This window comes from Alligator mississippiensis, chromosome 6 (genome assembly GCF_030867095.1).
Source record: "Alligator mississippiensis isolate rAllMis1 chromosome 6, rAllMis1, whole genome shotgun sequence".
Taxonomy (NCBI): Eukaryota; Metazoa; Chordata; order Crocodylia; family Alligatoridae; genus Alligator; species Alligator mississippiensis.
In genome coordinates, this window is record NC_081829.1 from 29,484,495 (window position 1) to 29,508,768 (window position 24,274).

General features: G+C 39.3%; 1 protein-coding gene across 2 annotated transcripts in view; it reads left to right on the forward strand.

Annotated features, from left to right (window-relative positions):
• The window catches only part of LRMDA (leucine rich melanocyte differentiation associated), a 1,121,698-nt gene that overhangs the window by 937,460 nt on the left and 159,964 nt on the right, over positions 1-24,274 (forward strand). For both annotated transcript variants that reach the window (XM_059729751.1, XM_059729752.1), the window contains one exon: positions 1,639-1,723. In XM_059729751.1, the coding sequence (XP_059585734.1) occupies positions 1,639-1,723 (85 nt within the window). The remainder of the gene's footprint in view (positions 1-1,638; positions 1,724-24,274) is intronic.

Consider the following 24,274-nt stretch of genomic DNA (forward strand, 5'->3'; position numbering starts at 1 on the left):
CCTTCAGGCTGGGCTGTCCTTGTGGGTGCCACATGGTTTGGTGGTCCACAGCTTCCCCTGCCCTCGTACTCCCCTCCCCCCGACGAGCCTAGTTTAAAGCCTGCCAGAGGAGATCCGCCAACCTAGTAGAAAACACACGCTTACCTTTGGGGGACAGGTGAAGCCCATCCCAGCTGAGCATGTCCCTCGTCGTGATGTGCGGGTCATTGTCCAGGAAGCCGAAGCCTGCCTCGAGACACCACTGCCGAAACCGCTCTAGCTCCCTTTGGCTACAGATCCAGGAGGAGCCAGACAAGGTTATTTTGCCCCGAGTGGCACAATTTGCTCCACAACAAAGTGCATGTTCGGGCACATGTGCTGAGACAAAAAGCCCTTGCTCAAATTTGCGCTGCTTCTACTTGAGCTGTTGCAAGTGCACACGCTAGCATGTCTGGATGCACCCATAGGTTTGTAGGTAGAATAAAATTCTTCCATGTGTTACAACACAAAGAAAAATAATGTGACTTATACTCTCGTTTGAAATGTAAGTGTTTCATCTATGCAATATGCAGTAACAGAATTTGGGCATGAGAGGCCAGAAAATTATTCCCTGCCTGTGAACACTGAAAACTTCTACTCTATTGCCAGGCTAAACTAATCTAGAAAAACTTTTTAAGAATGTTCTACTATATTTGTATTATGTATTTGTATTATTTATATACAAAATAAAATGTATTCTCAAATAAGACCTGTCCTTTCCTTTACATCTCCTCCTAAGCACCATAGCTTTGCCATCCTGTAATCTGAAGGAATGATAGTAAATAGATCTTGTCTAAGTCTTAACAGTGTTCTTCCTTTTGGACACAATCTTCTCCCAATGGATAAAGTACAACAAGCTATGACTTCAAACACCATATTTCCTTTTTATAGCAAACAAATACATAAGATATGAGATTCTCCTGAGGTTCCTTCCAACCCTAATTTTCTATGATTCTTTTTTATTTTAGGAAAGATTTCAGTTGTGTTGAATAAGATCTTTCTGTCCCTGTTTTGCTTTTTAGGAATACTGAATACATGGTTTTGGTCAAATAGAACTCAAATATTTTATACATTTATATTTTGTTTCAACTTTATATAGTATTTAACTACTTTGTCCTCATGCTTTCTCTCATTTGCAAGCTAACCCTTCATTTTGCCAAAGCAACAACATGTAACACAAAGTATGTTTGCTCTTAATTTCAAAATGGAAGTGACCATTCTACTTTCTTAACCCTGCCACCCATTTCTCTCTACTTTATTATCTGCTGACTGCTGATGGCTTTCAAAGTGAGATCATTGCACATTCCTAGATATTTGTGTCTAAACTTTATTTGTTGGAAATGTCTTTTCCTAAACTACAATAGGTTAATAACATTTCTTTGAGTGATGTTATCCTAAGATTGCTGTGGGGAAACACATATGGATGCTGCTGCTTTTTAAGGACTGGAAACAACATAAAATATTATTTTTTTCACCCAAATAGTTGTCTGTATTCCACTATGACTAGTAACTCTTTGTTTATCTGCAAATGCATCACATGATTCCTTATGAAAATGTGCTATCTTTGTTTACTCATTGCCTTTTATTTAGAACACTGAGAATATTTATTTTATTATACAGGTCCCCAGTGGTGCTGCTTCCATCTCTCCAGAGTTGCACTATACTCCTCTGCCTTCAGGATCCAGGGACCTCACTAATCACAGAGGTATGAACTGAGTTTTTATTGCTAAGAACTGCTACATGGTGGTAAAGTTTACTGTAAGGCCTTCTCTACCCATTACTCTTCATTGGCACTTTAGAAAAAAAACTGTGCCTTTCAAATAGTTGATTAGAAAACCATACCTGTCAAGACTACAGATTTTAACTCATATTAAACAAGATTTAGAGGTATTCTACTGGGAAAGCAAACAGATCTATGGCATAAAAATGTTTTCCTTTTTTATCATAAAGAAATTTGAGTACTTATATGTTGCTAAGTAGGTGCTTATATGCAGCATTAGTAATTTTTGGAGAATTTGTAAACTTTCTATTATTTATGAGGAGAGAGTTATTTTACAATTTAACAATTTAGAGCTATAATTTCAAAATTTTAGTACACTTTTAGATTGCAATAAACAAGGATTCGGCCCTGTTTTTCTGCATTAGAGGGGGATCAGTGTTCAATTTCCTTTAATACTGATCCTTAGAACTTAAACTCCTTGGGCAAATTCTCAGATTCCTTCTGCATGCCTATGGAACACAAAGTTCAGAAAGCAAGTGAAGGACTGTAGCTGCTATAGGGAAAGCATTACAAGCCATTTCACTGTTTCAAAAAGAAGCTTTAAAAATTTGCATCACTTTTCATCTGGAAATAGGAACAGCAATTTCTTTCTATATTTTCATAGTCCCTCATTTGATTCCATTTAGTTTTAATATTAAAAGTATTTTCCCTGTTGTAGTGATGTAATGCACATACATTCTCTAGTTACAACAAGACAATCATACTTTCTAAATGCTAGCTTAGTTCAAGCCAGTCTTATGCTCAGGAACTAATAGTGAATTGGCTTCCAATCCTCCTTGGTGTGCTGAACCAGACTCAACCTCTTTTAATGTTTTTTGAGACCCAGAAGGGTTTACACTGCCTAATACAACTTGATGCTTTCAAAATATTTGAAGGAACTTCACTGAACTTGGCCAGTGATATCCATCTGCTTCTGATCTCCAGGGTGATCAGTAAGAAATGCTGCAATTGAGGTATATAGAAGACAATGAAAGCCAACACTTCTTGTCACGCATGTTATGTTATAAATAATATTTCTAATAGAAAAACTATGAAACCCAGTTCTTTACACTTTTGGGCTGTTAAAAAATCATATAAATATCGTATGAAGCCTAATTTCTAAGTAAATGTGACCATTTTCAGATTGGAATTCTGCTGGATAAGATGAGGTAAGGTCTGGTCTGAAAAGTACATAAAAAGTGCTTAGGACCTTAAACAGTTATTTTAAACTGGATCAATGCAGTCAAGCATGGGTAATGCAAATGATAATGGATTACAGGCCTGAGTCATGACTGACCTTAGAATCTATTCTTTATTGTCAGAAAGCAACTAGTGGTATTGAGCAGCAGAAGCATGTCCCTAGGTTATGGATAGATTTCTCAGGCAGTGCAATGCTTCCTTGTAGCAGTATTTGGCAGCCAGAGTATGTCTTAACGTAATGTATATTTAGAGCTACATCAACAGCTTGTTGAGTCCCATTGCCATCAATAGAATTTGAAGATGCTTGAGCAGTCAATATCTCTTATTTTTCCCCTTTGCTCTTTCTCTTTGGACATTCTGGAATAGAAGATAGGTGGAAGAATTCTGCAATTAGAAATAAACACAATAAGCTCTTCACTGGTACTTTTGGGGTATCTTGAACTTGGAACCTAATACATGCAATGTTATGCAATTCTTTGTCATTTCCTTTGTTCCCTATTTTCAAGAAGTTTGCATAAGAGCATCCTGCTGTTTTCCTTGATATTATGCATTTATGTGTTTGGAGCAGGTGGGCAGAGTATATAAAAACAGGTGAAATGGGCCCTGGAATGACATTGTCTTTCTTCAACAAACAGTGTGTAGGTATTCTCAAGGAAATAATTAAGAAAGCTTTCCAGAAATCCAGGTGCTATAAATAAAGCTTGGAACAACCTGCTGGCAGGGTTTACCCAGCCAATCAACTGGTTCTTTAAAACAAAGAAAAAGATTTCCAAGTTTGTAATCTAAAGAAGACTTAATTGGAATCAACAGAGAAACTTCCAGGAAAGGAATCAAAAATGTAAACATGTCATTTTGGAATCTGGACTCCCAAAGTGTTTCTCTCCCTGAATGCTCTTAGCCTCTCATAAAATGATAAAATCCTCTGTTGCACATGTAAGTATTGGCTGCTTTCAACCCAAACTGAAAAAGAGACCAGCCATGAGTTTGTGAGTTTACTTGTCCCTGGAGGGACTTGTTTACTAGACCCTGAATCACTGGCAAACAGTGCAGTGCAGCTGTAAATTAGGTTTTCTTGGAGACTGGGAGGAGCAGCAAGTCAAATCCATTTGATTGGCAGTTTTATTTTAACAAGTTTCACTTTGTTTAACTATTTTATTTCTCACTGGGAGCAAAGGCATCTAGTTGTATTCATCCTTTGCCATTTACCTCATCATCTTTGTGTTTTACACTCAGGTATCCATCACACTATTTCCTCATCTTTTGGGGATCATCGCTTGGCTTGCGCATACTACTTTCAGGGATTTTACAAGGCGCGTTATAGAACTCTCCAAAATGCCACATTAAAATATTGTGGGAATAATTGGTTAAATAAATGCCACATTAAAATATTGTGGAAATGTGGTTATATTGATTATCAAAGCATTGTGATGACTGAGAAAATAGTTGGTGTCCACTAGAGCTGTGCAAAGCTTTGGTCCCTGATTCAATTCGGTGGAGATTCGGCCCAATTCGGTGGCTGAATCTTATAATCCGAATCAAATCAGGAGACCCTTTAATCTCTCTGAATTGAATTGGAACCCTCCGAATTGATTCAGGGAGATTTGGAAAGATTCCGCGATTCGGACATAGACACAGCTTTAAATGTTTTTCTACATACCTCAAGGTAGCAGGTAGTTTGTGAATGCTGAGATGCTGGGGCAGATGGAGCATCCCACAGGAGCGCGGGATTGGGGGGTTCCCAGTGTGCTCAGCCGCAAACCTGGAAGTGGACCAGAAGTAGTTCTGGTCCACTTCTGGGTCTACTGGGGAGTGCTCTGGGGGCCCCCTCTATGCTCCCGCAGTTTCACAACTGGTGCCTCCTAGCTTTGGGGGGGGACCTGGGGTCCCCCCATGGCCAATCATTGAATCAATGGTGGGGTCATGGGGGGGGGGGGGAACGCTCCATGCACTCAGCGTCAGACCTGGAAGTGGACCGGCAGTACTTCCAGTCCACTTCCGGGCTCGCCGCCAAGCACGCAGAGGGCCCCCCCCCCCACTGCAGTCCTGTGGGATGCTCCATCTGCCCCAGCATTTCAGCATTCACGTGCCTCACCTGATACCTTGAGGTATGTAGAAAAAACGTTTAAAGCTGTGCCTATGTCCAAATCACTGAATTTCTGAATCAGTATTGAATCTTCAGATTCGGCTGAATTGAATCAGGGACAGTGATCTGAATCAACTGGTTGAATCACTGTCCCTGATTTGGGCCAAATCCAAATCTGAATCAAATATAGCCCATTTTGCACACCCCTAGTGTCCACCCTGTTTCCTAGTACAGCTACCCTGGGGGGGCAAAATGGCTGTAAAATTAAGCTAATGTAAGTTTACCAGTGTATCTGCAGTTATCTTGGGGTAACCATCTGCTCAATGTAAATAAGCTTCTTATCTGTTTTGCCCCCATCTAATGGAAAGGTACTGTACTAGTGTCTACTGCAGTAGCTATCCTGGGATAACTGGTCATCCGTTAACCATGATTAACTTGCCATGTGTCCATGCCCTTGCACCCTGGTTCCCTCCACTCCTGATTGAGGTTATGATCCCTTCATGTTCTGGTTGGCTATAGTTAAGTTCCAGTGTTCAAGGAGCTCTTCCCTCTTCCCCTCACCCTCTCCCCACCATCATCAGATAGGAACTAAATTTGTTATCTTATATGGATCCTACTACATGTTTAAATTGAAGCCAGGCTGAAACCAGCTATAGAGTTGTTAAACAGTTTCAAGCACTAACTTTATAGCTGGCTGGCTCTTTTTATAGATGGAGATTCATTTTTATCATCTGATAATTACTTTGCACATGTGGCTGGTCTAAATTTATTGTGCAATTAGCCAGTTAGTTGTGTGATAATTACTTTGTATTTGTGGCCAGTTGTACTTTGCATGTGTGGCTGGTCTAAATTTATTGCATGATTTACCACTTAATTACGTAATATAGGTAATATGATGCAGGGGTGGACATATTTTCTGTAGCGGTAATCCTACATTCAAGCCCTTTTATTGATTCCAGAACTGCGATCTTAAGTACTTCAGATTAATTGTTTGGCTATGTTAAGCCAGTCTTTTAGGTCTTAATACTTTTATTTATGCAAATATTCCGTATTCCTCTATGCTATGTGAAACATGAGCAGCCTTTGAAGCTAATGAAAATTTACTTAGACTAATGAAAAGTCTGAAAAATAGGAGGCATTCATCATCTCTCTCCTTTATATCATGGAAAATTGTAGATTTTTGCTGGAAAAACAAAACAAATCCTTTGTTTCTACCTGATCTCTAAGAAATCAATGAAACTGAGCATGAAGGAAATGCATTGAAATGCTTTGACATTATTGGTAAGAAAATCTGTTTCTCCCAAGAAAAAAACAATGGAAACACTATTATTTTTAAACATATAAATATAGCATTAAATGCCAAACAACCAAAGTATTTCTGACCTGAGTCATGCATGTGATGTTTTTGTGGTCCTCTCTACCCATTATAGGTATTGCAAAATTAATTGGTTAATTGTCCTATTACCTGGAGATCACCTACATGTACAAAGTAGCTATCACGCAATAAAAAGCTCCAACCGGCTATAAAGTTACCTTTTAATGGGTGCATCTACATGTGATGTTACACCACCAAAGTGACTCCCACCCTGGGGGTTTTCAGCACCTTGAGGGCAAGGAGGTCACCACAGTGGCGATCCTCCAGCCCCAGGGTGCATGGGGTGCCCCTGTGGTTGGGAATCCCTCACCTGGGGTGCATGGGCCTCCCAGCTGCAGGAGCCTGCCAGTGCAGTGGGAGCCTGGGATTGGGTTCCCCCTGCGCAGGCAATAAGGTGTGATGGGATCTAATACACAATTGTGTGAATTGCTCATTAGATCCCATGCATTTATCTTCATGTGTTGAGAGGTCCTGTCTTCCCATTCCTCCCCAACTAGAGTTAATAACTGAATTCCTGGAAAATACCTAAATACTGTTTGTTTGTTTTTTTAATCATAATTAGAATTGATACAGCAAAATACTAATAATACATTTGTAAGGTTATAATAATGTAATCATTTTTTTCATTCAACTATCTTTTTATTTATTATTAATCTAAAATAAAATGTGTGTTCCTCCATGTGTTAATCTGTTTCCTTGGTTAAATGTGCACTTATGAATTCATAGTGATTCTAAAGTGAGAGATATTTTCCACTTGGTGAGAAAATTAGTGATGTATTATTCCATTCTATGAGAAGCACAATTACTAATTCATGAGTATCAAAGTAGTCTGTTTTTCTCATGCAACAGAAATACTGAATGTCCTATATATAAATAGATAGATGAGATGCATCATCATCTGCTACCTGGTTTAGATGAGATCCCATTTATATTTGTCTATGTCATTTCATCTCCAGTAAAGTTTTACAAAATACTTCTTTTCTTGCCATCTTGGTCCTGGGAACAAGTAGTGATAATTCTATTCCTTACTGGGTTACGGAGTTAAAAAAAACCAAAACAAAAACAAATGCTTTTCACTTTGCAATAACCAACATTGCATTAATTTAAACAGCCATTACTGTGCCTCATTCTAGATCTAAGTAAAGATTTCCCATAGAAAAACATGTATTTTCCCCTTTAAAAGAGAAAAACCTGGGAAGCTGCAGGTTTCCCCACGTGGGATGGCAGAATTACAGCCTGCAAGGGGCTGCTTGAGGCTGACAGGAGTAGGAAGAGGGTGCTCAGAGGCAGGGGGCACAAATACACATGGATGGCGGTTCAGCCAAACAGCATGGTGGAGAGCTGCTCCCACAGCTCTCTGCAGATAATAAGTGTATGGGAGGGACAGGGGTGATGTATGGGGAAACCATGGGGGCATGTATGCCCCCCCCCTGCAGATTTCTGCACCCAAAACAGGGCTTGGGGCTGCAGCCTGGCCAGACCAGCACTGGGCAGGAGCCACCTCCATGGCCCAGCAGGAGGGACCTGGTGCAGGAAGGCAGAGCAGCTCAGTGTTGCTGCTACTACCAGGAGCACTGCTCAGACAGCCACCAAGGTGAGGCACCCCCTGCCTGCCTGCCTGCCTGCCTGCCTGCCTGCCTGCCTGACAGCAGCAGCGGGGTACAACTCCACACCACCTCGGTGCCTCACTTTGGTGGCCATGGCAGTGTAGCACTATATTTATAGTGGTGTTTCATTTTAATCATGGAAAAACATGGATTTGGGGTTTGTTAATCAGAGCATTTTGGATTTTTTAACAGGGAAAGCCAGGATCCCTGGTTATCGGGATCCCTGGTTAGAAGGAACTTACTGGACAAACATAGTGTCTACACCATTGTCTTCCGTTCTCAGACTGCTGTGGTGCACAACAGTTTCAAGCTCAGATGATAGGTGCACCATGGGATGTTTATTGTAATTGACTTAAGGGTATCTCTTGTAATTGGAACTATAACATTCACTTTGAATGCATTGCAGTCATCTTGTTGTGCAGAAATGCCAGTATTTATATTTTGATTGATCACAAAAAATGTTCTGTATGTATTTAAAAAATAAACTATCCCCAAGTATCTTGGTGCTTATCAAAGGTTAACTGCTACTGGTTTAGTAGCTAAATTAAACCCTAAGTTTTGAAGTGGCAACAAAGAAAACAGAACTGTACTTTGTCAGTTGAATTAAATTCAATATGAAGTTGGTGGACTTAGTCTTGAAGAAATGTGGTAGGCCTATGCACTTATTCAGAAAAGGTATTAGTTTTGAGGTTGCTAACTTGTCAATGGCTAGAGCTAAAAAATCTCAGGTACTGGGCAAAATAATTTGAAGGGTGTTGGAGGAAAGACAGTTGTTGAGACCTAGATTAAAGCCTGTAATCTAGATTTTTGTTTATATCTGTAATTAACAGAACTATAAAAGAAAGTCACCTTGGACTCAGAATATTAATGGTTATTCCATCAGTAAGGCCTTTAATTAAATGTATTGTTTTACCAGCAACCAGAACAGATCACAGGGAGGTGGGAGTTATTGATTCCCTCACTGCTATCCCAAGAAGGAGTCAGCAACTGTTGCAGTTTCTGGATCAATTTCAGGGAAAACCTAATTAGAAACAAATTACAATAATTTATCCTAGAAGAGATGAAGGCATGACTGACAATGACAATTTTGGCATTAAAGGAAAAATTTGGATTTTCTGGGGAATTAGAAATGGTGATATATGCTTTGAACATCTGTGATTTTAAATTGGGATGATTGGCAGCCCACAAAATACCTTTCATGGGTAACTCTGCCTAGCTCTGTATAAGCTTATTTTATAACTGCATAAGAATTTTTAAGTTGTTTGACTTCAGACAAGTCTGTCCAGGTGAGTAAAGTTGAGCACATGAATGCATGTTTGAAGGATCAGGGCCTAGGTCCTAAAATACTATTGTCATAAAAATGCGTGAAGGTATGAGCATTTACAGTTAGTTATATGTACTCACTGGAAAAATCACTATCTCTTTTAATTCATAGGCAGAAAAAAAAAGAACAGGAAATCAGTTTGCATGAATACTTGGTTCCAGAAAGATAATTACCCTGTTTATATTATCACAGCAATCTTCTCCGTTATTATTATTGACACAGTTGTTAGGTGCTCATCCCATTTTCCAGCCAGAGGCTTAGCTGGAGTTTGAAATTGATTGCTGGGAAAGTCAGAGAGTAATTTACATAGCAACTTATCATAATTAGTTATAGTTTGCAGTTTCCTTAATGTGAACTGCACTTTATGCTTAGCAATTGATTTTTCTGTATTTCTGGATGAAGCAGCCTAATGTGCACTATTCAAAAAATAAATAAAAAATCTGTGTATAGTTTTTTTTATCATTTAGTTAACCCAAGCAATTCTAAAATAAATTTCAACAGAAGCTGTCAATAGGAAGTATTTGCTTTAAATCACTTAAGCCAGGGTTTGATGAACAAGAAGGAAATATAAGTGTTTACATTTTCTGATATTTACATTCCAAATAAAGACATGGAAGGTAGACTGAAGTTTTTAATATTACCTTTATGAAAACCTTTAGAGGGAATCCCCTAATTCTGTTTTTATGCTGTGTCAAGTATCATATACTGTGATTTGTACCACTACTTGAGGTTAAGTAATATGTTACAAGGTACTGGTCACAATCAGGCCCAATAAGATGCATCATATCAGTATGGACTGTGGCTTTCTTGCCTGCCTTTGCAATGGAGGGCTCTCCTGCACATATTTTGACGACTATTTCCTGTCTGCAGTGACAAGGCATTGGCAGTGCCTTCACCCCCTGTTTTACCTGTGGCAAGCTAGAGTATATTGTTGATATTTTCACCATTATGTCTGGTACTTGTACAAGAAGGGGGGTTTTTTTGCAAAGTTTTTAATAGGTTAGATGATCACTTACCTAGGATGGTTTAGATAGGCATGATACTGCCTTTGGTAGAGGGTTGGACTAGATGACCTCTTGAGGTCCATTCCAGCCCGAATTTCCATAGATCTACACACATTGGAAAAGACCTGAGTGACTGTTATGATATGTGTAAAATATCATATGTTCTTGCATACAAAACACCCCATAGATAATATGCATCTTGTTTTTTTGAAAGGCAGCATGAAAAATTGAGTTATCCCTTGTAGTAACTGAGTAGCAGCAGCTAGGGAGCCAAGCCTGCTCCCAGTCTTGCTGCCAACCCTGCACATCAGGTCCAGAGATGTATACCCAGTGTGATCCCACATTCTGGGTCCAACTTTTGTATCAGGTCTGAGACCATGTGCCAACTCTGACCCCATGAGGAAGGTCTGGCCATGGACTGAACCCATGCTGAATGCCAGTCTGGTCATTTGGATGGAGACAAAGTGATGGTGAAAAGGAATTTAGACCTAAGTGCGAGTGCTGTGAGCAGTAAATGGCTTACTTATACTGGTAAGCCATTTGAACTGCAACTGATGGAAAAAGATTTCATAAATTAAAAAAAAAAAAAACTCCATCTAGCAGGAACGTTGTGTACCCATTCTCCTGCTGTTTCAGAGGGTCTTTTCTGGAGCAAATTAGGGCTTTTAAGAGACCACAGTGGTTCTTTCCACAACAGTTGTTATTCATATAGTTCTAGTGACCTAGGTGATCTATACTGAGGAGTTGCTTGTTACTAGGGATGTCATGAGAAGATGACACTAAACTGACTGCTTCTCCTACCCTCAGTGCTGCCATGGAAACAGCAATGGCCTTCCATGGGTTGTTTCACCATACTAGTTCAGTAGTGAGAGCCCTTTTAAGTAGCTGTCTGTTTTTTTCCTCTAAAGCTTGAAGACTACCACATGTGGAATAAGTTGAAGTTGGTTTTGATTTTGACCGTGACTACTGTGGTTCAATAAATACATTTTTGGTTCATTGAATTTATGATTTGTCACTTACATAGTCAACAAATTATTGTCTGTGCTTATAGGGAATGTTGGATTTGAATCAGGATACTGTAGATTATTAATACTTCAGCAAAAAAGTATGCCATTATCTTGTGTAGTAAAATGATGAGAACAACTAGTCATGTGAAACTGGGGATGGGTCAATTGTGTGAATAAAATAACTTAAAACTATGTTAAAATCTTGGAGGAAAACTTAGAAATTGTGGGGGTGAGTGCATCCCATTTTAATTTGCGAATCTCCTCAGCATTTGTTAGTTAGAACTTGAAACTCAGCACTGCTGGGCAGGAAGCACTCTGTGTGTGCTGTGAACTAGGGCTGTGCAAAGCTTCGGGTGCTGATTCAATTTGGAGGAGATTTGGCCCGATTCGGTGGCCAAATCTCCAAATCTGAATTGAATCAGGGGACCAGTAAAAAGGTCTGAATCAATTCAAAGCTCTCCGACTCTTCAGAAAAGATTCAGAGAACTTCGATGATTCAGACAGTCCCTGCCTGCTGCAGCAGGGAGCTGGAGCTGAACTTGGAGCTGGTAAGTAGAGGGCAGGATAGCGGGGCCTGGAGGAGGGGGGAGGGGACCATAGAGGGACCCCTGCCATGCCCCATCCCCTGGCCCCCGCCCACTCCCTCAGCCCCCTCCATGGCTGCCCTGCCCGCCCCAGCTCCAGGTACTTTTAAAAAAAAGCCCCAACTCACTGGGTGCTGCCCAGCGGGGGCGTGATCCCCACTGCCCCATGATGCATGAGCCCTCCAACCCCCCTGCTCTTCCAGCCCCACCCCCATGGCTGTCCCATGCACCCCAGCTTCAGCCCTTTAAGAAAAAAAAATGAAAAAAACTTTGGACTCACCAGTGCCTGCAGCAGCCTTGGGGCTTCTGGGGGCTCAAGGCAGAGCCCCCCATGGGGCAGCAGGGGGCAGCAGGGATCACCCCCCAGTGGGCCGGAACTGGTGGGTCTGTAGTTTTTTGGTTTTGTTTTTTCTTAAAGGGCCGGAGCTGGGGTAGGCAGGGCAGTTATGGGGGTGCTGGAGGAGTGGGCAGGGGATCAGGGGCTCCTGGCAGAGCCCCACACACAGCATTGGGCAGTGGGGATCATCTTCCACCGGGCAGCACCCATTGAGTGGGGCCTTTCTTTTTTCAAAGTGCTGGGGGCTGGGTGGTTGGGGCAGCCATTGCTGGGCTGGGAGAGTAGGCAGGGGGTGGGCTTGGGTGATTTGGATATTCAGCAGCAGCCAAATCTCCAATCAAATCACTGTCCCCCAAATCGGCCAAATCCGAATCCAAAGTGAATATTAGCTGCTTCGCACAGACTTACTGTGAACAGGTTGACCTGTTTCTTTAGCCATGCAGAAGTAACTTTTGTGTGGCTAAAAGTCTTGGGCCTTGTCGGATGTGCGTGTAAGAGATTGTTTATGATGCTTTGCCAAATTCTGTCCTAACAACTTAATGTGTATGACTTTTAACATATTGTCCACACTTACTATAACTTCTGAGCTTGTATCACAACTTCCCCCAAATGTACCATAACTAATTGATAACCCATGGCCCTGCTCATCTCAAGGAAAAGATCAAATCAGTTCAGAAGTGATTAACGAATCACATTTTTCAGTACATAGCTCATTTTGTCATACAAATATTAAGAAATTGGGAGAATTTTCAGGCTCCCAGCAAGAAAACTAAACACTGGCAGCAAGATATTTGGAAGGTTGACATGAAAAAAGTAAACCTATATTGGAACCCTCTTTAGGTGTAAAGAGGTATTAGAAATTCAGTGTGTATACAACTGGCAGTCAAAAAATTGGCCAGTAAACCAAACACTCTATAGTAAGTAACCTTTTTAGAATAAAGAAGTCTAGTCATTTTGTTTATTTCCCTACCCATGATATTACAGCCCTTCCAGATGAGTATGCTTCAAAGTAAGCACTGCTGTGTACAGACAGGCTTCTGAGAGGTCCCTTGTTTAGTTATCACTCCAGTCTATCCTATTTTTGCAGAAGTCCTCCAATTTTATCATGCAGGCATTTTTACAGCCTCGTTGGAACAAATAAACAAACATCTGGAATCATGTGGTTTATTTAATTAAAAAGTTTTTGTTTTGCCAAAATGGTAAAATCATGAAAAATCGCCTGTCTCCAAGCTCAGAAAGGACAAATGATGAAGCTGTTGGATACAGACAATTTTATAATGTATTGAAATTCATAGATGTAGACACCTGCTACAGGCCCCCCTCTCCCCCATTTTGATTCTTAAGCACTAACAAGTGTTTAGAGCATGGATTGTAACCCTTGTTTCAATGGAATTGAAACTAGGGTGCAATTTTTGTTAGTTTTTAATAATACAAGACTAGTGTTGCAATATCCAAAATATAGTACAATTGTGTAATACTGAGAAAGTGTAACCTAGGTACTAGTAATGGAAAAATTGCATCTCTCATCTGCGGTAGAGGACCCTATTACGTATTTCTTTTATTGTCAACTAAGCAGGTGGCAATGTCAGAAGAGCTCTTTTTTGCAGAAATCTACCCAAGGTAAAGCTCATGCATCAAGGCTGGGAAATGCAGAAATGGAGATTCTTGTACTAAGATTAGTGAAAGCAATTATGTAAATTTGATTATGGATTCCTTAAAACCTGAAGATTTCCATGAGCACAAGTTTAGAAAAGCTTCAATACCTATGACAGATAAAGGCTCTTTGTAAGTTAGTGATGTAGAAATGTCTGTTACAGGTAGGCCCCTAAAAACCTTGAACTCGGTGTAGTAATGCACAGTTTCCTGTGAAAACAGGCTTTTGGGTAACTAATTGTTCATTTTGAATTCACTAGTGTCAGATTTTACAATAATGTCATGGATAATTATACTGTTCTGGATTCACATGTCCCATGCATTTCTAAACATCTGACCTTCCATATGTTAGCCTAAAAAGTACTTATGCATCGTAACGTTGCTGAGGATTTCATTTTGAAACTAAAATTAATTGGAATTTTCCATTCTGAGCTGCTTTTCTCTGTGGGATCAAGATTCTGGTTCCTGCTTGCCAGCAGGATTCTAATGTGACCTCTGCCACCTTATCCCCATGGCAAATAGGTTTCTCAGCTGAGTGAAGGGGAGGGTGAGTGTCATTAGAAACAGAATACCAATTCCCACATGGTGAATGCATGCAGAAGTTTATTGTAAATTTAAAAGAAAAAGGAAAGAAATTTCCTGCAGTCAGGAGGGCAGCCATCTGCATAAAAGTAATAAAACTATTTTATTCTTCATGTGTTGGTTCTTTATGGCGTACACATCTTGCTAAATTTCTCCCAATCCAGGAGTAGCCAAAACGATGCAATGTATTTCTTTGTTCTTGTTTAGAGCATGTGTGTATGTGTGTGGGTTCTCCCTTTCCCTCTCCTCCAGCCTTAATTCTGCCTTCAGGAAAGCGGGGAGGTATCTTTGTAATGTTTCATTGCATGTTCCTCTGCAAGAAGAGAAAGCTGTCAACCTTTTATAAGAAATGAATGTCTGCATTCATGATCTAATTATATGTTTGCTGATCAAAGTTCCCTTCAAAGCTCAAATGCAAACCTTAAACACTACCAGGTGACAAGTTTCCTCTTTCAGTTTTGGAGTATATTTTGTGTTTCTTAATAATTTTGGTGGGCAGATACCTTAGCACCCTCCTGTAGCGTTGTACTCCATAGAGTGGAGAAATCAGCAAAAGGATTTTAGGGGTACCAGCATGACTCGTGTGCCTTAAGAGTGAAAAACACAAGACAAATGGTTGGAGAGCTGTGAGTATGGTATATTTTGTTTCAAATGAGCTTGTGTAAACTTGTGATGAAACTCTGGTATGACATGATTGACAGCATAGGTGTATTTTGCAAGGTCCTTTTAAGAAGCCCAAGTATAGTTTCTAAACTATCTAGTAAACATCAGAAACCACTTGAGAGCTCCCCCTCCCCCCAACCTGTGGCTGCATAAACCTGAAATAAAGAATGGAAAATAACCCATTGACAATGCACTTTCCCACCTACTGAGAACAAAATGCAATGCAAAGCAATTTTAGTACTTATGTGTCACTGGGGAAAATAGACTCCTAAAATCACATAGGGAAGCACTGGAAAAATTCACTAAATTTGTGCTAAGCTCCATGTTATAAAACCTAAGGAACCATAAACTTTACTTCTCAAGTGAAACAGGTTTGTATTGCAGTTCTGTTAGATTGCCCAGCAAATGTAATGATGATATTTAGCACAGTATGCTGGAAACCATTAAGGTTAACAAATACAGGGTCAAATTTGTGCTTGGTCCTTATACAGGTGTGTTGTGTGGAGGAAAAAGCAGGGGGCCTTTGTGCTTAACAACTGAGCACCATTGTGATCCTCACACAGTGCCCCTGGTGGGAGATGGAAGGATGCAGGGATGTTGTTCATCTCCGTCAAACACATAATGACTAGCAACCGTGATCTTTAGTTATGGATAAATTGTATTTAAGATGAGATTGAAAAAATAACTTTCATGTATTATCAAAATAGAATCTGGATTTGTGTAGCAGAGGTTAAAGCCCCATCACCAGAATTCTGTTTAAAGTCAGGGAATGATAAATTCAGTGGGCAAAATGGAGCAACTTTATTTAATATATATTAAATATATACCATTAGATAAATCAAACTGGTCAGAAGCAATTTAGTAAGGAGTAATGCCAGACATTGTGTATATAAGGTATTTGATGTGTCAAGTAAATAAAAGAAATATGAGGAGGGAATTACAGCAAAACAATCTGGAAATGTACCCATTTTAGCCTCAAAACATAGATGAAAAGTTTATTTTTGCTCTCTCATTGCATAGTGCCCACAGGAACATAGGAAATTCCTCCCATTATGAAAAGTAATACTTTCAATAAGGAAAGTTAAGTAATAAAGTTAGGTAGCAGTTGTTTGCTTAACTCAGCCTTCCTTTGAAAATGTGGCCTCAAAAAATTAGTGCAATGTTTTGGGGCTTTTATTTAGTGATCTCACTCAAAGTGAATTCAAAGACAGTGATGCTACAGAAGGGGGGTCATGCTGAAAGAATTTATGTTGTCTCTACGTTTTCCTGTTCCACTGTCCTTACTCAGCATTTATTGATGCCAGCATCAGAGGGGAAGTGAGCTGCTGAGATCTTTAATCATCTGGAAAAGGAAGTTTAAAACTGAAATAGTGTATTACATCTGCAGATGACATTCACCTGGGAGAAGCTAGGGATCTCAGTAAAGAAGAAATAGGACAAAAATCTCAGAGAGGTTTAAATATGGGGTTCATCTGGGCAAATTACAAGATAATACACTTAGTGGAAAGTAACGTAAAATACAACTTTGCTTGTAGAACTCTTGAACAAGTTAGGGGATGTTTTTGAAGACAGAAATTATTTGCAGTGGCCTAATAGGGTTACCAAATATGCAAGCAGTCCATGGAAAGCATGGTAACACCAAGTCTTCCATGCTGCATATGCATTCTGTTTTCAGTTACTGATATTTAAGTTATTCTACAGTGAAACTGCAATGATTGTCCTTGAAAAATGTGTCCTCTTTCACCATACCACTAAGTGAGTTGAAATATTAATCACAGATAAAATATCTCACCAAGAAGTCAAATTTTGATTTGCTTTAACTTCCTAAACCTGGAACAATGGCATGGAAGTTAACTGAGAATAGGATATGTGCCCAATGTTCAGAATCTGCACGGTGTTCAGAATTTGTATTATTGGCACAGACTCAGAAAAGTTGTTACAATAGTGATTTTCAACTGAGGTTCAGCAAGATCCTTTTCAGGGTACTGTGGGGTATTTGCAGTATTAGCACTGTTAGGTGTGCAAACATATGCACTTGATTCACAAGATAAATCCAGAGATTCCAAATACGAATCCGGAGAGTCAAACACATTTTGACCTGTTGTGGTCTTTCTTTCTGAGTTCTTTGCAACACAAGAATTTCTCTATTTTTCATAATCCAAAAAGATCTGATATTAATTTTTTAAATTAGCATGCCACTAAATTCCTCCACTATGGAGGAATGCCTTGAGTCTGAAAAGGCTGAGAACAACTGTGTTATGGATTTACTTTAATGTGCTTGAGAGAAGAATTTGTTTCCATTCTCTTGAAACTTTGCAGAATTAGTTAGATTGTCAGAATTTCCAAATTAGCTCCAAAAGTGCTGCATACCTCCAATGCATGTTATTAGTTTGTGAGGGCATGCAGAATGTGGTCTGTACAGGTAAAAATAAACAGTTTTCCAGTCTGTATGAACATCTTGCTTTTATGCTGTCTGGGATGTTTAAAATCTTTGCAGGATTGATATGCTAACTAGTTTTTTCCATGTTTTGAAAAGGAAAATGAACACTAGCAAGGTCTGGTCATCATGAATAGTCATGGTCCAGCTCAATTTATAGATTTATGAGTGAACATTTCTCTTTCTTATGTTAAAAAATGAGCGTTGTTTTGGGGTTTTTTATGAGAGGCAAGGATTTCTAAAGGTGATATCTTTTATGGAAGCAGCTCTGTATTTGGGAAAGCATTAGATAAGCTTTTGAATGCAAGACATACTTCTTGCAAGTCCTTTTATTAAGACTTGAATTTGTTTCATTATTGGTGTGTTCCTTAGATTCTTTACATGTTCCAGTACAAGTTATTTAATAGTAGTTTGCAGTTTTCTTGGACTGCATTGATTTCTGGATTTGGAGATGGGTCTTATTTTTCCAAACTCTGTTCCATTACTTTATAATAAAAAGGACATCTGATTTCTGTTCTGTTGCAGATCCCTAAATATAATAAGTTTAATATAAAAGACTTTTTCAATCATTTCATGCAATGATTTCTCTGATCTGGAGGTTAGAAATATTTGTTTGGAAGCAAGTAAGTTAATACTTGGAGGATTTTAAGCCTTTTCCCCCCTCTGGCTGTACGGAATATGGGAGAAAAATCCACACACATGCTTGAAAATTATTAAAAACGACTAAGTGCAGGTGTTTAAGCCAGGCACATGTGCCTGGATGTATGAGGAGGGCTTTTAGACATCCAGCCAAGTCTCCACTTGCAGAGAAACCAAATGCTGAAATACAGATGTCTGTATATAATGTTTGATCAATGTTGTTGTGCTCTATTAAGTAGTTGCTTTATTTTATCCCTCCAAAAAGGTTCATTTCAAAGTTAAATGATACAAATCCTGTATATAACACTTAAATCTTTGACAGTGATAAATTCTATATGCAAGTGATATTAGTCATCTAATAATATATATATGAGTCTAGGGTGAAAAAAAAGATAAACTGTAAAAGATGTTGGTCTCTGTCTGTGTAACAGTTTATATAGAGAGAACTCATCACCCGTAGTCCTTCTTGGTGTTCGTTACTCCATAACAATATCTTCTGCCACCAAACTGGGACACTGAGTGGGATTTTCAAAAGGAATTAGCCTTGATGTTGATGGCAAAAAGTTAAGTCAATGTAGAATACTTTTAAACATCTTCCTCGTGCCATACATTTAGAATATATTTATTTGAAGTGGCCACAAATTTTTAGTCATCACAGCTAGACAAGACAGGCTCATTTGTATCTAATCCACTGTTGTCACCTTTCTGTATGAGAAATTTGTATTCTGTATTAGAATTTTGGCTTATACCAATTTATGAGGAACATCGTTACTTAAAAACACCTAACCATGTTCTACTTTGCTGACCTGTACATTAGGAATTTTTCATCCAGTCATTGATCACATTTATCCTTAGTTTATAGTATCCAACAAACAACTGAGCAGTATTCTTGAGCCTATACAAACTTACCTAAATCCTTGCTAGAGAGACAGTTTTAGAAAAGCCAATGTCTAGGTGTTCCTATTTAGCTATTGACTTTTAGAGAATTCTAGGGTTTATCTTTCCCTGAATTGAAGACACTCTGAAAATATTAATTCAAGATGTTGAGATTCAAACACCCTAATGAGTAACAACTTGATTGGTATATCCAGAAAGAAAGAAAGAAGATATGCAATTATATTGTAATTTCATTTTATCATGGGGAAAAACTGTTATAAATCTTAAATCTCAAAATGGTTCCTTCTGCCTGTGAACAATGAGACTTGAATTTGGGAATGAAATATGGACAGAACTCTTCCATTTTAGAACTTTGTTTCAATATTTAAACAAACCCTGCTCCCTTTTAAAGAATTTATTGATTAATGCTTAGGATTTACCTTTTCAATGACACCTTGTGAGGACTCAGAGTAAGATAGGGTGCTGATTCATTGAAAAAAAAAAATATAAATAGAATTTTAGATGCAAAATGGTTTGACAATTAAAACCCAGCAGCAGGACCTACAGATCTTTGTTGTAAATGAGGAAAAAAGGAGGGATGTATTTGCTAAATTCAGAGTAGTTTAAAGTGATTTTGAATCTTTTTGCATTGATTTGAAGTCTATCCCTATGTTTTTTTTTCGTCAGCTACACACAACTTACAAGGTTGAAATGGATTTTTTTAAACTTTGGTTTTATTTTCTCTAATATTTCTTAAGCTTTGTGTTAAAAAGAAAGTAAATAAACAATCAACCAAAAAGTCAGCAGGACTCAAAGAATTTCCACTGTTGTGATTTAAGAAGCCACAAAAAACTAATGGGAATTTTAATGCAGGGAAGAAGGGAGCTTGATCTAATGTCATAAGGCAGGGAGCTTTGGAGCCTTGGGGCACAATTAACAAAGGATCTGGCACCTGCTGTTCCCAGTCTCTGTGTGTGTTTAGAGAAAGCCCCTGTAATCTTGTTCCTGAGATGCAACTCTTTTGCTGTCCTTAATTCAACCTGCTGTCCCTCGCAGAATCCATCTGTGTACTTGGGATACAGTAACATACTTTTGTTACCTGGACCCTAGACCCTAGAGGGAACTTGATAATACTAGCATGCTTAGACGCTCAAGGGAGCTTGATAATACTAGCATGCTTAGAGGCTTATATTTTTTCTTAATGTCTATTTCAGAAACCTACATACTTCTTAGATAGTAGCAATAATGAACACAGGATGGCTATTGGACAGAAAAATGTGGTCCTTCTACAGAGTTGCTAAAGACCTGGGTACATAAATCAATGCAAGGTACAGAAGGGTAGGGGTTTTACAGCATGTCAGCTGCTTCATAGCAACTAGCCATACACACTCACCCAGTGGCAAGTAAAAGCCAACTGAGGGTACCGTGCCCTTCTTCCAGTGAGAGATAAGCAAATGAAGGTCAGCTTCTAATTTCTGCAGGGTGGGCGTGCGTGGTGGCCATTACCATCGATCAGCCGACACGCTGTAAAACGCCACCCTCCTTTACATCATGATAATATGTTCGTGTGCCCCTCCTTAGTTTCCCATGGTGTTTGAGAATTGTCTTCTCTGTTGCCCAAAAGCTCTGTGTATGTTTGTAATCCTTCACGTGGAATCAGATGAGGATTTCAGCAAGGCCTCAGGCCATCACTCCACATCCTGACTGCCATTTTGGATTCCTTTGTTTTTGAGGAGTTCATCTCCCTAAGATGTACAATAGAGGCACGTTTTTGATGAGCAAAATAAAATGAACCAACTTGGCTTCTGACTGGTAACTCAAGAGACAAAACTGTTATTTTTGTGACAGATCTGGGATCTTCCATACAGGTAGTCCAGAATTTTCAGAGGCCCCCAAATAGCCTTGGATTCCTAAGGCCCCAGGCAGACATTACATTTAAGACATGATTAAGCTGCCCATCATGTTTTAACTAGTAACCAACCCAGCCACATGTTAAAACAATTAATGTTGCAATAAAATAGAATTATCCGCAAAATTACAAAGGGGGTGTCTACACGAGATGCTATGGTGGAGTAGCAACAAACTATGGTGCCGTAGCATCACTGGGTGTGAACCGTGACAGCAATGCTACTGTGCAGTAGTAACAAGCTGCCGTGCAGCAGCATCTAAAACTAACCGTGCGGTGACAGGACTGAACAGTAATGCCGGTTACTGCGCAGTCATTTAGTACTTGGTTAAGCAAGTACTAAATGACTGTGCACTAAAAACTGCACAGCCGGCTGCTTGGGTAGATGGGGCCAAATCTGTGTAATAACTTTGTGGATGGTTTCCATCACACCTTAAATTGAACACATGGCCTCTCCCACCCTTAGGAGTGTACCAGAGCTCTCCAAGACTCCATTTCACTCTCAAGCCTGGAAGAGCCAGTCAGCTGATCAGTGCTCCCAGTCTCCAGAGCTCACTAGAGCCTTGAGGGGGCATGTGTGGCTTGGCAGCAGATGAGATTGTTGGGATTGCAGATCAGATCCCATGGTACCTTTAACTGAATGTCTGCCAAGGGCCTAAATAACTTAGACCCCTTTTAAAAACTCAGCTGTACTGATTGCCAACTTTTATTGACATATGATTTTTCCTTTTAAGATAAGCTACTTCCTCCTAAATAGGTGGGTTGGCTACATCCTCCTTTGAAAAAAAAAAAAAAAGACCTCTTTCCTTGCAGTATTGCTTTTCCTTTTCAATAATGACAAAATGCATTTTCCAGGAAAGGCGCACGCTGCATCAGTTAAACTGTTCAAACCCGTTGTGCTTCTTAAGATGCTGGAGGGAGACTGACAGGCAGCCCACCTCAGCTGCAGTGGGCAGAAAATGAGCAAGCTGCGGGCCTTCTCATTGAAGCACAAGTTTTTTCCTGTCTGGTAAACCCCCAAATTGAAATGATCCACATTGTATTTTTCTGAGTTGCTCAGAAAAATAATTAAGTGTTATGTGATGGCTTCTGATGCCATGTCATTTCTTTGCTGAAGCTGATGCTATTAGGGGTATAAACTACTATAGTGTAACAGCTGTTTATCAAAATATTCATGGAAATTTTTTGTGACAGGAGAAATGGGCATACTTGTAGTATTGTTTCCATGGAAAGAGATGCATGTGCTTAGACTTACTCAAAATTATGGCATACTGTTTTAAACTTGACAGAACTAGTTCAGCATGTAATCCATAATAAAATAGGAACTGTGGTATTTAAACACTAATTCAGTGCATATCAGTTTGTATGCAAAGACTCTGGTTAAGAAACTGCAAAATGAGCTTTTATAACAAATGCTACCCAGCCTGTGGCATTTATCCCAGTCTTGAGCAAGGTCCTTATCAAAGGTCCAGATTGTGGTGTTCCACAATTTGCTGTCTCTGCCCAGTATAACAACTATTAGATGTTACATTGCATTTTTGATTGATGAGGTATTGAGGACGATTTGGAAATCTAAAAAACCTCACAATATTATACAGCTTGCAGAACAGTGGGAAATGGAGCCAGGAATGTACCTATAATTTAGGGTAAAGAGTAATAATGAGCGGCCATAAAAATAAATAACCATGATGTTAAATAGACTGCAGATCATTTGCACCTTGAGGCTTTTCTTAGATTTTGTGCCAGTAAAGAAATGTGGTAATAAGCCCTCGTGCTTTTAGCCAAAATAATTTCTTGTACACAAGATTTTATTTGTTTTAAGGCAATCAAAGAGTTCCAGAAAATATTTAGGACTAGTGAGGGGAGAGAGGGGATAAAAGTAATAAAAAGCCTGAACAGTTTGGAGCAGTGTTTCACATTCAGATTGCCCTTGATCATAATTTTTTACATTGCTCCTGACTCTTTCAGAGTTCATATTGCCATCTTGAAATCCTTTCTAGGCGGATATAATTGTTTCAGTTTTATGCAATAAGAAATCATTTTTGATCACTTCAGAAGTGAGAAATGAACTGCCACGATTGCTGGCCAATTCCTGTCGCAATCTTGAAAGCTCTCCCTAACCCTGCCCTTTCAATATGTCAGTCAAAAAGAAAAATGTTCAATTGCTTCTGTCTCCCTTTCCTTGGGGACTTGTGCTTATGCATGTGGGCACCTTGGGTAACAAAGTGAAGGTTAACTTCTCCCATATTCCTGAGTAACCAAAAAAAAGTCAAGTAGCAGCTTTTGTAGCTGATGTACTGTAAGATTCTGTGCTGCCAACAGTCTTATGTGGGCTTACCCAACACTCCAGCTTATCTCAGAGAAATCTAGGTGTCAGTATTTAAATTCTTGCCAAAGTTAACATGTATTTTCAGGCTATGTATTGCCATTTATTTATATTGTAGTAGTGCTTCTATGTTCCAGCAACCATTACAGTCAGTTGTGTTAGGTGCCTTACAAGCAAAGAGCAAGAGACAGTTCTTACCCTGAAGACTTCACCACATAGATAATCCAGAAAAAGGATAGGAAAAAGGGAGCAATATTATTCCCATTGTCCTTGGGGTGTCAGAGGCACAGTGAGACTGGTCCAGTGTCATATGGAAAGTCTGAGGCAAAGGCAACACAGCTCCAGGGTCCCAGTCCACTGTCTTAACTAAATGACCTTCCTTTCTCCCTTGCATCCAGTTAATTCAGGAGTTAACTAGGCATTTAGCATTACATATTGATTATTTCCACCTTGATGACTCATAATTTACAGATCAGTTGATTGCCAAGCAATTGCATAAGAAGTGTTGAGGACATGCTACTTCTATCTGTCTAAATTTATGGAAACATATTGGAAGGACGTTAGGAAAGCAAAAGATTCTTAGTAAAATGTTGTTAACACAGTGAAAGGTGGAATGGTCAACAACATTCTCAATACTTCATGTTCCCAGTGCTAATGGGAAATTTATCCTCCTCCACTGAGACATAAACTAGTCTACTTCCAGCCATTTATCTGTAAAGCTGATGTTCGCCATAGTAATTCATCAAATCTTTTTGTGAAGTGAATCTGGCGGGCCTCCTTGGCATTAGCCTTTGAAATTCTAAGAGTTCTTACTTCCTCAGGGAATAGTGTGACTCTCTTTTCTCATTGCACATCTGGAAGGAATGCTTCTTCCTCTGTACTTCTACATGGAAA